Source organism: Chlorocebus sabaeus, chromosome 16, assembly GCF_047675955.1.
Source record: "Chlorocebus sabaeus isolate Y175 chromosome 16, mChlSab1.0.hap1, whole genome shotgun sequence".
Lineage (NCBI taxonomy): Eukaryota > Metazoa > Chordata > Mammalia > Primates > Cercopithecidae > Chlorocebus > Chlorocebus sabaeus.
This window is the reverse complement of record NC_132919.1, coordinates 76,259,745-76,274,865: the sequence shown is the minus strand read 5'-3', so window position 1 is coordinate 76,274,865 and position 15,121 is coordinate 76,259,745. Positions and strand designations below refer to the sequence as shown.

The 15,121-nt window shown below is 51.9% G+C and overlaps 1 protein-coding gene across 5 annotated transcripts in view; it reads left to right on the top strand.

Annotated features, from left to right (window-relative positions):
- The window catches only part of CYTH1 (cytohesin 1), a 103,294-nt gene extending 96,584 nt beyond the window's left edge, over positions 1-6,710 (top strand). For all 5 annotated transcript variants that reach the window (XM_008013113.3, XM_037993494.2, XM_008013111.3 and 2 more), the window contains exons 11-13: positions 1,017-1,088; positions 1,709-1,863; positions 4,591-6,710. In XM_008013113.3, the coding sequence (XP_008011304.1) occupies positions 1,017-1,088; positions 1,709-1,863; positions 4,591-4,669 (306 nt within the window). In that variant the 3' untranslated portion in view covers positions 4,670-6,710. The remainder of the gene's footprint in view (positions 1-1,016; positions 1,089-1,708; positions 1,864-4,590) is intronic.
- Positions 6,711-15,121: the final 8,411 nt, after the last annotated feature.

Genomic DNA, 15,121 nt, shown 5'->3' with positions numbered 1-15,121 from the left:
GGTCATTATTTAGGAGAATGGGGAATATGAATATGCCCAGGTAAGAGGAGGAGCTCAGTCCTCTTCTGTAGATAACATCTAAAATCGAGCACTCAAAAGGCAGCAGTTGTAACATGGTATTTTGGAGATGGGTGAGATACAGAGGTAAAGACCAAGCAGGTTGGCTTGAAGAAGTTGGAAATGGTTGCTACTCAGGATGGGAAATGACTGAAAGACTCTTTTTCACTTTTAGAGAACTCCTAGAACTGGTTGTTTTTTGTTTGTTTTGTTTTTGTTTTTGTTTTTGTTTTGTTTTTAACAGTTGGTGCATGTGTAACTCTGGCCAAATGCAAAGACTTTTAACAGTGCTAGGACTTGGCCATGGGGTGGCTGGATGTCAGGGGACTGTGAGGCTGCCATCAGACGTGTGCTAGAAGTGTCTGCGGTGCCGTGCCCTCTGCAGATGAGATGGGACCAGTTGGCGGGTGCAGCTCTGTTCTGGACAGGAGTTGAGGTGCCTTTGGAAATGCAGGTGGAGTTGTCAGGCTGGTGGCGTCTCTGAGGATTGTACTGTCTGGCGGTGAGGCGATGGTCAGAGGCAGTGAGTGGTTAATGTTCTGACCCACAGCTGCAGTCCCAGGCACCAGGGGCACTAGGGTGAACCTAGGAGAGACTTCCTGGGGTTGTTGCCCCAAAACTGAGGCTTTGGAGAAGAGTGGGAGAGCCAGGCAAAGGGAAGAGGGAAAGGGCCCGCTCCCTGCTTGAGGACCGTGCCCGGGTCACCGCCGGCCACACTCTTGAGGTGTCTGTTGAATCTTCTGGGCTTTCTACTCACAGAGGACTTGCAGTTATACTGACAATCCGCACACATTCTTGTCGCTGTTCTTGTTTAGAACAGAAGGAGTTCCCTCAGGCTGATTTGTGAACTTCATGTCCTGGGAGAAGGCAGGAGAGTTGGATGAGTTGCCAGGGAAGAATCTGGCAGTGTGTGTCCTTCACCTGTGATCTTAGACTTCCTCTCTTCACCTGTTCTGTAGGATAAGGAGCCCCGTGGAATCATCCCTTTAGAGAACCTGAGTATCCGGGAAGTGGAGGACTCCAAAAAACCAGTGAGTATTTTTGCTGGGATATTTTGAGGGGAGAAAGGGGATGGGCATTCCAAAGATTTTTTTTAAAACTCAAAACCAAAAACCTGAAACACGTATCAGGCTTTTATTTAGTCTGATTTTTGATTATATTGTTCAAGCCAAAGATGAGACTCGAAATCACTTCCTGTGCCATCCGTCCGCTTTATAGTTTCACTTGGTGAATATCCCATGAGGTGTGGAAGCTGCCCCTCCTTCAGTGGCAGCGGCAAGCATGCTTGAGTGGGCTAGTTCGCTTGTAACTTTGGGACACCTGCTGTGTATTTTTCCTTTGTTTTGGACTGTCATGATATTACTGGCTTGACTTTAAAAAGTCTTAAGTAACCTGCAGTTCTCTGCATATTTTACATGCATCGGAAGTGGAGCTAACATATCAGACTGATATGCTTGCTAACAAGACTTATTTATATATAATTTACAGTCTCCAGAATTCCACGTCTAGGCTTCACTTTTCCACAGGAAAATATGTATTGCTCGTATTTTGTGAAGCACAGAATAAAGGGGCTTTGGGGAAAGAAATCAGCATGTTTCTCAGTCAGCAGCTTCCTTTGCTCCACTGTCTCCCTCTCTGTTTTCATTCTCAGAACTGCTTTGAGCTTTATATCCCCGACAATAAAGACCAAGTTATCAAGGCCTGCAAGACCGAGGCTGACGGGCGGGTGGTGGAGGGGAACCACACTGTTTATCGGATCTCAGCTCCGACGCCGGAGGAGAAGGAGGAGTGGATTAAGTGCATTAAGTAAGTGACTACTGAGAAAGGGAAGTGCACGCCTGACGCGGCCCTCACCTCACCAGGTATTCATCGTCTTCGTGGTTAAACACGCCACCCGCATCTCTTCTGTGCTGCAAGTGTTACATTCTTAGGGAAGCTTCGTCCTGGTTCCCAGCTGACGACTTCCCAGGAGGCCTTTGGATTCTTGGCTATTACAGCATATGTAAGAGAACATGTCCCATCTGCGTTCCCCAGGTGTCCTCATAGACCCAAAATAGGAAGAGGCGAGTGAGCTACCGGCACAGATGCCATCTTCTCAACTGGTCTTTCCATGTCTGACAAAGCTGCTCTCATTCTCACAGTGACAGCTCAGAGGAGATAGTAGTCATGTTCTATAATTTGTGAATCCTGTGAGACACCATTTTCCTAGTTACAGATGAGGAAACTGAGGCCCATAGAGGCTAAGAAATTTGCTGGAAGTCACATACCGTGATCCAAGGTCTGGGAGGAGGAAGAAGCTTCCTCAGGGTTCCACAGCTAGGAAATGGAGCTCCCGAGTCCAGGCCTGTGACTCCTAGTCAGAGTCTCGGCTCTGTCGGCTCCACTGGGCCACGCCATGTAAGGTGTATCACAGGGCTGGAAATTTCCTGATGTGGCAAGTATCTGGAAACATGGCTTTCTAAAGCCAGTTGGCTTCTCTTGCTTAATGTTGTTCCCTGGGACTTGGTCCGCCTGGCTGTCCCTCCAGTCCCTGTGCAAGGGTCAGCAGTGAGCATTCTGACTGTGCCTTCTCTCAGTGATCTGTTCTCCTAAGAGCACAACCTTGTCCTCTCCCTCCTGGGTGCTTCATCCATGAGCGTACACCCAGCTGTTTTCCTGAGAAAGACTCTTCAGCTGCCTGTAACTTCACCTGGAAAACAGGGAGAATGTACCCACAGGTTCATGCCAAGGCCCCTGTAAGTCCTCTGTGTACTGTGTGACGGGCTTTCTCTCGCCCAGACTCCAGCCCCGTTCCCGAGGGAGTGCAATATCCTCTAGCCTTCGTTTATTTTGGTATTTCTACTCAGACCAGTGTAGGTTTTGACCCAGGCTAAATACCTAAAAACTGACTAAAGATGGAGATGATGTGATGGAGGGAAAGGAATAGATGATTTATCCCCTCAAAAGTAATCTGAAAATTCATGCAGTGAAAACAGGAACCAGCTGAAGAGAGGAAGGATTTGGCGCCAGGTCACACTGTGCCGAGTCCTCGCTCTGTCTTTCTGAGCGCTGTGCCTGGTAGGCGGGTAACTTATCTTCCGTGTGATACTGGTCATTTCTGCCTCCCGGGGTTCTTTTGAGGATTAAATGAGATCGTGTAGTGGGCATGGGGTTTGGCAGCTTCCCTGACATGACAGCCATCCCGGGAAGTGTGGGCCTGAGCAGGGGCCAGCCCACCCTCCATTGAGCAGACGCGGCGCCACAGTGCTTTCAGAGTCCCCTGCCAGTTATGGCACCAGTCCTGTGTTCTGGGGAAGAAAACAGCAGTGTTGTGGGGGACCTGTATCCTTTTTTTAACATACTGAAAAAAAAAAAAAAAAAAAACTCTTGAATCATTATGAAATGTATTTTTTGTGTAAGATTTGAAGGAAGGGTTGTAAGTTTGTTCTCACGAATGAATAGCTGGTGGTGCAGACGCCATTTATGGATTCATCTGCGTCGCTCCCACTGATTTAATGTGCTCTTCTGAGAGTGTACCCGGCTCCCCCGCCACGCGGCATGCACCTGCCGCTCCGCTGTGCCTCCCAGTGTGAGCACCGCCTGCCTCTCCCCCTGCAGCATCATGGTGTGCTCTGACTGTGCTGGCCGGCGGGTTCCCTGTCCTCCCCTCACTGGTCTTTCAAAAAAGTTTTGGCTGGTTTTGTACACGTGTCTTTCATACGGTTTTTACTTCTATAGTCAGAAAAACTAAGCATTTTTCAAAGTCACATTTAGAATCATCACTGAGGATACTGCTTCCCTGGAAAGAAATGAAGTATCAGGACTTTGAGACCATAACTTTCTTGAAAGTCGAGAATGGCAGACATAGGGTTGTGGTGTTGCCAGTCTGCTGCAGGTGCTCCAGCCCGCGGCACGGCCTGTGCTGCTGTCTTTGAGGCTGTAGCACAAGCATGAGCTCGGGCCCCCTCCCTGTGCACCGGAGACCCAGCCAGGTCCAGCCGGTCTGTCCATGGCCCCCCACCAGCAGCATCGTGCCAGGCAGTGCTGCCTGCAGAGTCATGGAGCCTTAGTTATTGAGCAGGTGCACATGGGGGGCTTGGAAGGCCCCACTGCATTTACCACGCCAGCTGTCACACAGCCCGTGCCGGAGGACCGCCTGTGACACAGCTTGATGATGTGGCACTCGCTGCTGCAGAGCAAAACCAGATGTCATCATGGAAACTCAAGCACCAGTTTTTTTCTCTGAATTAGAATATAGCCACAAGAATGTGGCATGATTCTGTTCCTACATGTAAATTGATTATTATGTTGAAACAGGTAAAAACCCCAAAATTATCTTGTCACATGTTCCTGTGTCTCTTTCGAAGTGTGTCACCTTAGGTCACTGTGTGGACACAGCAAGGGTGGACGGCACTAACTTGGCCTTTGCAGTGATGGTGGGGTGGGACAGGGGTTCTGGGGCACAAGGGGCCCCTGAGCAAGCCCCTGCCCGGAGGTGTGTTTCTTCTGATTCTGTCCCTCACGTCTCTGTTTTCTCCCTTTTCTGTGCTCCAGAGCGGCCATCAGCAGGGACCCTTTCTACGAAATGCTCGCAGCACGGAAAAAGAAGGTCTCCTCCACGAAGCGACACTGAGCGTGCAGCCGAGGGCGTTGGTCTGCGTGGGCCTTGGAGCTCCCGCTCCTCTCCCGCTTCTCCACGGGTGCACTGCTGCCGAGCACAGCGTCCTCTGCCAGGCCCCGCCCTGGATTCCTAGAGACTAGCTTCAGCTTTTGCTATTTTTTTTAAGTGGGAGAAGGGTGGGCAATTATCACTGGGGAAGAGAGGACCGGCCGCCTGTCCAGCATGGGCTCCTGAGCCTTCCTGTCTCACAGGGCAGAGCTCTTGTCGGCAGGGCAGCCTCCTGGCCAGTTTCTCTGCTCAGTGTTCTGGCAGCAGAGCTTGGAGCCAACTGTTTACCTCTTGGTTGTCCCCGTGAAGAAGTCTTCAAACCCTGCACCATAAATACATGTATCCATATATTATTATATGTTAAGAAAAACGGTGGAAAGGAAGAGAAGCCACATACTATAAAGATCTATTTTTTTTTTTTTAAGAGAGAACGTAGTGCTGTTCAGGTGCACTCTGCCCTGGCTGCGCTGGGGAGCTTCTCCCTGGAGAAGAGCACCCGGGGCTGTGGCCGAGGGGCATCAGCCTGGGCCCGCGGCAGGGCCTGGCCCACCTCTCCTGTGCTGTGGGAGCTCGCTGCCTGGTGCTTGTCTGGGCGAGAGAGACAGGTGAGGTCAAGGGCGCAGAGGGCAAAGGCTCAGTGGGCCTTCAGACGACACAGTCAGACTCGGGGGCCTGCCCTGGCCAGGGGCGCAGCCGGCAGCTGCGTGCGGTCCGGCAGCTCCCGCGGATGCTTTTCCATCCCAAGTGCCTGCGGAGCGCCGAGGAGAGGAGAGAACTGGCTGGACGCTTACGTTATTTTCCTCCTCCAGAATCCAAGTTCTTGTTGGGCTTTAAAGTAGAAAGTCAGCATTTTCCTTGAGCTAAATACCTAATAACCAAAACTGTGAGGAAGGTTATCGGGACAGAGGTTCCGGATAACCTGTTTCATTTTGGGTTTTCTTCCTCTTCCCCAGGCTCCAGTCCTCGTTCTAGAGGAAGGAGTAGGACTTCCCCGATCCCCGTAGGGCTTCAGCTTTTTCTGCCTCAAAACCGGCCCTAACTGGACTACTCTGGATGCGTTTTGTGGTGGGCCCCCTAAGGGGAAGATGGGCCTTTATCTGCTCTGGGGGGTGCACTGGAGTGAGGGGGGTGACCAGGCCGCCTCTCGCATCTGTCTTCCCCTGCAGGCACTGTGTGAGCTGGCCCTGCCGCTCCTCATTACAGTATGAAGGGAGCCATGACATGCAGCATTTTCCTGCCGTTCTCTCAGGGACTCTCAGGGCAGCTCCTGCCACTCCGCCAGGGCCAGCATGCCAGTCCAGGCAGAGCAGGTGGCTGGCTGTCTGGCCGTCTCGGCCCGCCCCTCCACAGGACCCTGGACCAGGGCGGTGCAGGGCGCGGCCGCGAGGAGGCAGGTGGAGGAGCTGCGGGTTTCCACAGGGCCGGGTCGCCACGGCTCCTCTGATCCTTTAGGGCTGGCGAGCATCTCTGGAAATAGCTTTTGCAGAGGAGTGGTGGGAGGAATGGAGGGGGACAGTCTGTCACCTCCCCGTCCCCGCCACTTTGTGTAGATCCTACCTGGAGAGAATGGCTTTAGGCACTTTTGTGCTGGAGCTTGTGAGGGTGACAGAAGAGGGTCCAGGCTGGAAACCTGAACTTTCTGGTGGGAGGACCAGGCGGTGCCTGCCAAGGTCTGGGCGTGTTTGGGCTGGCGCTGGAGCCTGTCCAGCTGGCCCGGGCCCTGGCCTGGTTCTCACAAGTGTTTCCTAGACAGAGAGGCACATGGGTCAGTATTAGTCTATTTATCAGAGGTGTAAATAATCTATGTATAGTTTTTCTCCTTTTAGATTATTTTGTATTTGTTTAAAAGAAGTTTTGTCAAAATACGAAAATATAAAGAAATGACTGAAAGTTGTTGACAGGGTTTTTAAGAAATTATAATTATTCTAATTGTTTTTGTTTATTTGTTTTTGCCTTGTAAACTAGCGCCAAGGAACTGCAGCAAATAAACTCCAGATCTGCCCAAGCCATCTTTGTTGTTTGTGGCGTCTCTGGGCTGGGGTGGGCCCTCAAGGTAGGAAAGGAGTGCTGAGCAGACGCTTGTGCACAAGGTGCCACTCCAGCTGCACCTTGAGTTCAGTCGAAACACCTTGAAAGTGGGAGGAGGGTTCTGTCTTCTGTTAAGAAGAGCCTAGTCAGAAAAGATAAGAAACTTAGCCTTTGCACTGCTCCTGCTTTTTTAGAAGAAGAAACATGAAACGTCAGTTTTAAATTAAGATCAAGAAATACGCCTTCAGTCAATGCAATACATTTTCAGTATGATTTCAGTTTCCAGAGATGACTTCATAATGCCAGGGAATAAACAGGGAAAAGTCTCGGTGGGCTAGAACCCAGAAGCAGGGGAAGGCACTTGGCGAACTGGCACCAAACAGACAGCAAAGCACCAGACTGGCCCCTTCTGTGGGTCCGTCTGTCTCCACGGGCTGGTCCGCATTCTTCCACACAGCAGTCATGTCTGATGTTTCTTCGTTGCTTCAAGCCCCCAGTCTACCCTGACCATTCCCCCAGGTGACCGCCCCACTTGACTGAGAAGGGATGACCGTTAGGTGTGAAGAGCAGCATTCCTAGCTTTCCATGTCAGTCGCTCCTGAATTGTTTTTGTTCGCTCCCATCGCTGGAAGAAGTGGCCTCCCTTTTTCCTGTCTCCCCTGGATCCATCTCTTGTCAATTATCCTCTGTCTTGTACATATCCCCAGTTTCTTTCCCCATTAATTTCTTTCCCTCAAACCACAGAAATGCCCATCCCATTTGAAAACTCCCTAAGCTCAGGAAGAAGACAGAGATGTCCACTCTTACCACTTCTATTCAGCATTGTACTGGAGGTTCTAGTCAGGGCAGTTAGGCAAGAAATGAAAGGCATCCAGCTAGGAAAGGAAGAAGGAAGATTACATGTATTTGCTGGTAACATGACTTTGTAATGCCTAGCTGAGCCACGAGAACAGGGCCACTCTCGAGGCTCCAGAACTGGGGCCACCAGCTTGCTGCCCCAGCCGGGAGAGCTGTATGTGGGCACTAGACGCCATCCTGTGAGAGCTGCGGCGTGGGCAGAGCCAGCACAGGGGTTGGGGCTTCTCCTGGCCTTGGGGGACCCCATTAAGATGAGTCAGAGATGATTCTGGAGTCTTACGATGTCATACTGTCTGCCCTGTTGGGATTCAGACTTGCTTGGGATTGGTTATTTTCTTCTTGCCCTCATCTCTCGTTTGGAATGGGAATATCTATCTTGTGCCTGCCCCACCGCTGTATTTCGGAAGCACACAACTGGTTAAATTTCAGAGGCTCTCAGCTGGAGGGGGATTTGCCTCAGGATGAATCGAGCCTTGAGTCTCACTCATATCTGATTTAGAGGAGACTCTGGACTTTGGACTTTTGAATTGGTGCTGGAGCAAGTTAAGACTTTCGGGGTGGTTGAGATGGAATGAATGCATTTTATGCTGAGAATGATGAGTTTGGGGGAACCTGCGGCAGAATGCTGTAGTGTGAATATTTGTTCCCTCCAAAACTCGTGGAAATGTAACTGCCGCCGGATGCTGTGGTTCACACCTGTAATCCTAGCACTTTGAGAGGCCGAGGCAGGCAGATCACCTGAGGTCACGAGTTCGAGACCAGCCTGACCCACATGGAGAAACGCTGTCTCTACTAAAAATACAAAATAAGCCGGGTGTGGTGGCGCATGCCTGTAATCCCAGCTACTCGGGAGGCCGAGGCAGGAGAATCGCTTGAACCCGGGAGGCAGAGGTTGCAGTGAGCCGAGATCACGCCATTGCACTCCAGCCTGAGCGACAAAAGCGAAACTCTGTCTCCAAAAAGAAAAAAGTGTAACTGCCATTGTAACAATATTAAAAGGTAGGCTCTTGAAGAGGTGTTTAGCTGAACTAAGGAAAAGTCCAGTAATAGTAATATGTTCACAAAGTTATTAAACCATCAATCGAATCCATTTTAGAACAGTGAACAGTTCATCACCCCAAAGCACACCCTGTCTACTCGTCGGCAGCCTCTCCTCCTCTTTCCCCAGCCCTAATGTTTCCGTCTATGCACTTGCCTCTTCTGGGCATTTCATACAAATGGAATCATACACTACGTGGGCCTTTGTGTCTGGTTTCTTTCACTTTTTTTTTTTTTTTTTTTTGGAGACGGAGTCTCGCTCTGTTGCCCAGGCTGGAGTGCAGTGGCCGGATCTCAGCTCACTGCAAGCTCCGCCTCCCGGGTCTACGCCATTCTCCTGCCTCAGCCTCCCAAGTAGCTGGGACTACAGGCGCCCGCCACCTCGCTCGGCTAGTTTTTTGTATTTTTTTAGTAGAGACGGGGTTTCACCGTGTTAGCCAGGATGGTCTCGATCTCCTGACCTCGTGATCCGCCCGTCTCGGCCTCCCAAAGTGCTGGGATTACAGGCTTGAGCTACCGTGCCCGGCCGTGGTTTCTTTCACTTAGCGTTATGTTTACACGACTCATCCGGTGGAGTGTGTGTCAGAGCCTCATTCCCTTTTATGCCCAAATAATGTTCCATTGTATGGAGACCACATTGTTATTCATTAATCAGTGGGCATTTGGGCTGTTCCTGCCTTTTGGCTGTTAGGAGGCCTGCTGCCACTGCCTTCCTCGCAGGTGTTTGTGTGGCTACAGGACTGTAGAAAGTAAAAGTAAAAAGTTGCTCTTCAACCTTTCCCTTCTTATTAAAGAATAAATCCTAAGTGTTAGAAATAAGAGTTTCTTTTAAAGACGAACTTCCTTCAAGCCTCCTTGCTTTGTGCTAGTAACTCTTTGTTAAGCCCTATCCTATGTGGCTGTTAGACATGCTCAAGGCACGTAGTACATTTTATGTCCTTGTACCTTAACCAGGGTATCTGTGCTGGACGTGCTCACAGGCATGTTCCAGCTCACAGCCTATGCCCCTTCTTTATTTGAGAATAAATTATTAGCCAGTCGGGTTTTAATTTAGTTTGTGAGGTCTGGCTCCAGTCAGTGAAGACAGGACACAGCAACAGAGAGCTCACGCGTATGGAATAAATATTCTGGTGTCTCTTTATTCTGTGTGTGCCCTCCCCATTGTTCCATCTGCAAGAGACACCCTTTCTGCGCAAGTAAAAATTGCCTTGCTGAGAGAACTTTTTGTCTAAATGCTAATTTTTCCTTGTGACACCAGGGAACAAACATTTTGCATTTCTAACAGGGATTCTGACAGTTCCTTGTTGCATCTACGTCCTCACTTTCGTTCACTCCTCAGCCAGGGGCCTCCGTCCTCTCTCCTCTCGACTCGGGTGGATTAGTCTACCTGGGCTCCCCTACCTCTCTGACGGCTCCCTGTGCATGCTTTCCCTGGCCTCTCCTCCCTTCCCACCCACCAGCTGCTGGACATCCCCCAGGATTCTAGTCCCCAGTGTTCCTAAGCCCTCTTCCCTGACAGATAATCAGTCCCGTGACTGACCCTGCTGCTACCTGCTGGGGACCCGTGTGTGTGCTTGTGCAATTCCGACCCCTTCCAGGCTCCCCTCTCCACCTCTGACTGCTCGCGGGACATCTCCCCCAGAGTGGCTGCCGGGCCCCCCCAGCTCAGCCTGTCCACAGCCGATAGCCCCAAGACTGCTCCTTGTCCTGGGGCCTCTGCTGCCACCCTCAGAGAGCCTGTTTAGGCTTGGAGCCCTTTCTCATGTGTCTCTGCCTCTCTCCCTACACCCAGGCATCCCCAAGCCTTGCCTGTGGACCTCTGGAGTGGCTCTGCATGGCCACTGTTGCTGCCCTGAGGCAGACCTTCATCACAGGCCCGGCCCGCTGGGGCGGCTTCCCCACTGGTGTGCGGACCTCTAAGCTTTGCCATCTTCTACTCCGTGATTGATGCGGCTGTGGAATTTTGATCCACTGATCATGTCATTCCTCCACTTAGCAAAACAAGCAAACAGAACCTGTCCCCTTCCTTGCAGAAGAGAACCTGAATCTGCGTGACGCTCAGGGCCTTCTCCCTCAGGCTCTGTTCTGCCTTATCTCTAGCTGTGTCCATCCTTCACGGCGCCCTCCCTGCCCTGCGTTCCAAGCTGTTGCTCCACAGCCACCGTTTAATAGCTGATAGCTTTGCTCCTGAGACTTCCTTTTGCCATCTCCTCTGCCTGCCTCTTTGTGCAAAACCTTCTCATTCTTTGAAGCCTCACGTTGCCCTGGATTTGCCCAGCTTTCCAGCTTTTTCCCCAGGCTGAAGGGCCCCTGTGCTCCTGAGCAGTGAGTCCAGTCGGGTCTGGGGTGGCTCACGTGGACATGCCTGTCTCCGTGGTTGTGTTGGGAGCAGGAGTCATGAGGCGTTTGTTCCCTGCTTCTAACCTGATGGAACAGGTCCCACGCGCCCAGCACTGGGCTTCGTGCCCATCAGTGCACGTGGAGCTGCACGTCACAGAGAACTCACCTAGTGGGCACGTGACTCGAGGACACAAATAAGAACAGGAAGTCCCAAGTGTGCGCTCCAGGTCGTTCTGTAACCCGGGACCTTTCCTCCTCCCCGCTCTCCTGGAACACTCATGTTGACTCGGTCACGGCACGGTTATAAGGAGGGGACGCCACATCCTCACGCAGTGGCACTCGGAGGGAGGAGCAGGGAGCGACGGGCAGCCAGGGTCCCCCACACTTGCCTTCCTTCATCAAGGAGGAAATGTCTTCCCCCGGATTCCCTGCAGACATGTCCTTATGTTTCAGCATCACACTGGGTCTCGTCTCCACCTCTCGGCCAATCCTCCACTTAGGCCCATTTGATGCCTCACTGGGTTTGGGCACATGTCCCACAGACACAGTTGGGGTGCCGTGGGCCGGACGCTGGCAAGCAGAGGGTGGAGAATGGATACCAGGTCAGCAGAAAGGCTGTGGAGAGTGGGAGTGATGAGGGCCCGTGTCTGGCACTCACAGTCTGGGTAGAGGAGACAGATGAGGAAGTTGAGTGAGGTGATCCCAGGGTGTGGGTGGCTAACCCCAGGAGCAAATAGGTGGGTGACTATTGGAAAGAGCAAGCAGAGGGGGTAACTTGAACAGGCTGATGAGGAAAGGCCCCACTGAGAAGAGGTTGCTGAGCTGAGGAGGAGACCACCAGGCAAGGATGCGGGGTGCCGCTTAGGGTAGGGTAGCTAGTGGGGGGATGGAGGGAGCCTGAAGGAATTGCTGGGATGGGTTGGATGAGGCCTGGGGTGGCAGGAGACGCGGAGGAGAGGTCAGCAGGGGCCAGGTGGAGCGGGGCCAGGGCCAGGGTAGGGGATGTCTGAGGCGGCGTGGAGCATGGAGGCTGGGGAGGGACTCTGGCTGCTGGAGGGAGGATTGTTGGGGGAGGAGGGTGCCAGCACGAGGCTGTGACCTGACTCAGTTGGGGGTGATGGGGATTGCACCAGGACAACCGTGAGAGAGGTAGGGGACAATTAAAAATTCATGATGTGCCTTCAAGGGAAGAGCAGCAGAACTTGGAGGTAGAAATGGAGGGAAAAGGAGACATCAGGATGAGTCCTCAGGGTTGGGCCTGGGCAGCCGAGAAGGACAGGTTTGGGCTGGAAATCCAGGTTCTGTTCTGGAGGTGCCAAGATGAGGATGACTATTATGATGGCCAGCAGGTGGGGAGCTGGCTGGTCACGTTGGGAGCTCTGCAGAAAGATGAGTGACCACCTACAGGTGACCTGTGGCTTCCCAGTGGCCCACCTGGGGAAGGGTTCATGGTTCATGGCCTCCATAAAACTTGTTTAACCCTGAACAGGTCATATTAAGAATTCCTTCGTTACTCTGTCATGCTTTAAGGCCCAGGAAAGGCCTGGGCAAAACTCTTGGTGGGCTTTTGTTACATCCGAGCCTTTGTATAAGGGGGCTGGCTCTCTCAGCTTTTTTTATTTTATTTTATTTTATTTTATTTTATTATTATTTTTTTTGAGACAGTCTTACTGTGTCGCCAGGCTGGAGTGCAGTGGCATGATCTTGGCTCACTGCAACCTCTGCCTCTCAGGTTCAAGCGATCCTCCTGCCTCAGCCTCCCGAGTAGCTGGGATTACAGGTGTGTGGCACCACGCCCGGCTAATTTTTGTGTTTTTAGTAGAGACTGGGTTTTGCCACGTTGACCAGGCTGGTCTCGATCTCTTGACCTCGTGATCTGCCCGCCTTGGCCTCCCAAAGTGCTGAGATTACAGGTGTGAGCCACCGCGCCCGGCCAGCTTTTAATATTTAACTTCACCACTCAGTCAGTGCTGAAACAGTTGTTATGGAGGCCGGGGTTAGTGAGCCTGGCCTGCCACAAACCCACAAACATCTACCAGTGTGATCTACACCGTTACCAGAATGAAGGAGAAAACCGGGTGATCATCTCCATGGATGCAGGAAAAGCACTGGACGAAATGAAACTCCACTTCACCAGGAAAAACACCCAACAGGGCAGGAGCAGAAGGAACCCTCTGAACACAAGCAAGGCCTACTGCCAGACACACTTGAGACAGTATCGTCCCCTCCTTCCCCAGCTGGAAGGCGCCGAGAGACCGAAGAGGGACTGGGGCAAGTCCAGCCTGGTGAGTAGCAGAGTTGATGAGGACCCACACGCAGGGCACTGCTGGACGGCAGCAGAACAGCTCTAGAGATCCACGCCACCCCCATCTCTAGGCTGCTTTTATGCTGATTTTCTGGCTCTTTGCCTACTGTGTGTGTGTGCCGTGGGACTTTTCCTTGGCGGGTTCTCAGATCCTCTCTGGGCTGTGTGGGTTCTCAGGGACACCTGCTCCTTGGCTGGGCACCATGGCATGGGCTCACCACGTGGCCTTCAGGGTTCAGGCAACAGACATATGCCCTTAAGTAACCCTGGTGGAGGACCTGTCACAATACAAGGCCATCTATGGAAACCCCCCAGCAAACCTCATACTCAATGGTGAGAGTTTGGAAGCTTTTCCTCTAAGATCAGGATCAAGACAAGGATGCCTGTTTTTGCCACTTCTACTCAACACGGTCCTGGAGGTTCTAGCCAGAGCAATTAGGCAAGAAAAAGAAGGTCTCCAAATTGGAAAGGAAAAAGTCAAATGATCTCTGTTCACCATGCCATGATTTTCTATATATATATATACACCCTAAAGATTCCACACACACACACACAAAAAAACAGGTAGAGGTAATAAGTGGATTTGGCAAAGCTGCAGGACACAAACTATGCACGAATCCGTGGCCCAGGGGGAAGAGCTCTGGCTGCCCCTCCCAAGCCCACCCTCTGAGGATCTCGGGAATCGTTTCTCTGCCTCCCTGTCGAAAGGTCCTGCTCATATCCTGCCCTGGACTGGGCAAGGAGCCCCAGGGCTCAGGGCCTCCCTGGGATGTCTGGTTTCTCAGGGACACCTGCTCCTTGGCTGGTGATATTGTTTGGCTCTGTGTCCACACCCAAACGCATCTTGTAGCTCCCATAATTCCCACGTGTTGTGGGAAATGATTGAATTATGGGGGCAGGTCTTTCCTGTGCTGTTCTTAAATGGGTTTCACCAGATCTGATGGTTTCAAAAGATGGGAGTTGTCCTGCACGAGCTCTCTCTTTGCCTGCCGCCATCCACGAAAGGTGTGACTTGCTCTTCCTTGCCTTCAGCCATGATTGTGAGGCCTCTCCAACCACGTGGAAGTGTGAGTCCAATTAAACCTCTTTCTTTTGTAAATGCCCAGCTTCGGGTATGTTTTTATCAGCAGAGTGAAAAAGAACGAATACAGCTGGGCACCATGGCCTGGGCTCACCACCTGGCCTTCAGGGTTCAGGTAGCAGACATACCCTAAGTTACCTGGCCCTGGGGCCCGGCTGCTCTGGGGCCACACGCACTCTCTGGGGTGTTCAACCAGCAACGGGCCCTTGAGGGCTGTCTCTGGCAGCTCTGACCTGAGTGCAGCAGTGAGCTGCTGGCGCTAATCAAGCCACCAGCCTGTCTCTCCACCCTCACTCCCAGACCAGCGGCCAGTGCCACATCCAGAGGATCAAGTTCAACCCCCCTCCACGGTGACACCTGACACCACCCCAAACGTGCCCCCAGCTATCCCACTGCAGCCTCCTGCTGACCAAAATCAAGACTCTTGAGGCAGAAATCGTATTTTTGTTGTAACATTGTTTTTCCAATGTTTTTTCTTTTTTGACTGCTCTGACAGAGCCGGGTTACCCCGGAGGCAGAGAGTAGCCGAGGCAGAAATACTGAGATCTGGTTTATTGGAAACCAGAAGTGAGGATGAACCACAGCAAACATGCCAGCAAAGCTGGGTGTGTCTTGGGGCCTGCTCCAAGCTGGAAGGCTTTTAGAGGAGAGTATAGAGGGGGACTCCTCGGACTGGAGCTGTCCTTGTCATTGGAGGGTGCAATACAGAGGTTACAGTCACTGGTTGAAGATGACAACTTCCAGGCTAAAATGCCTGCGAACAAGA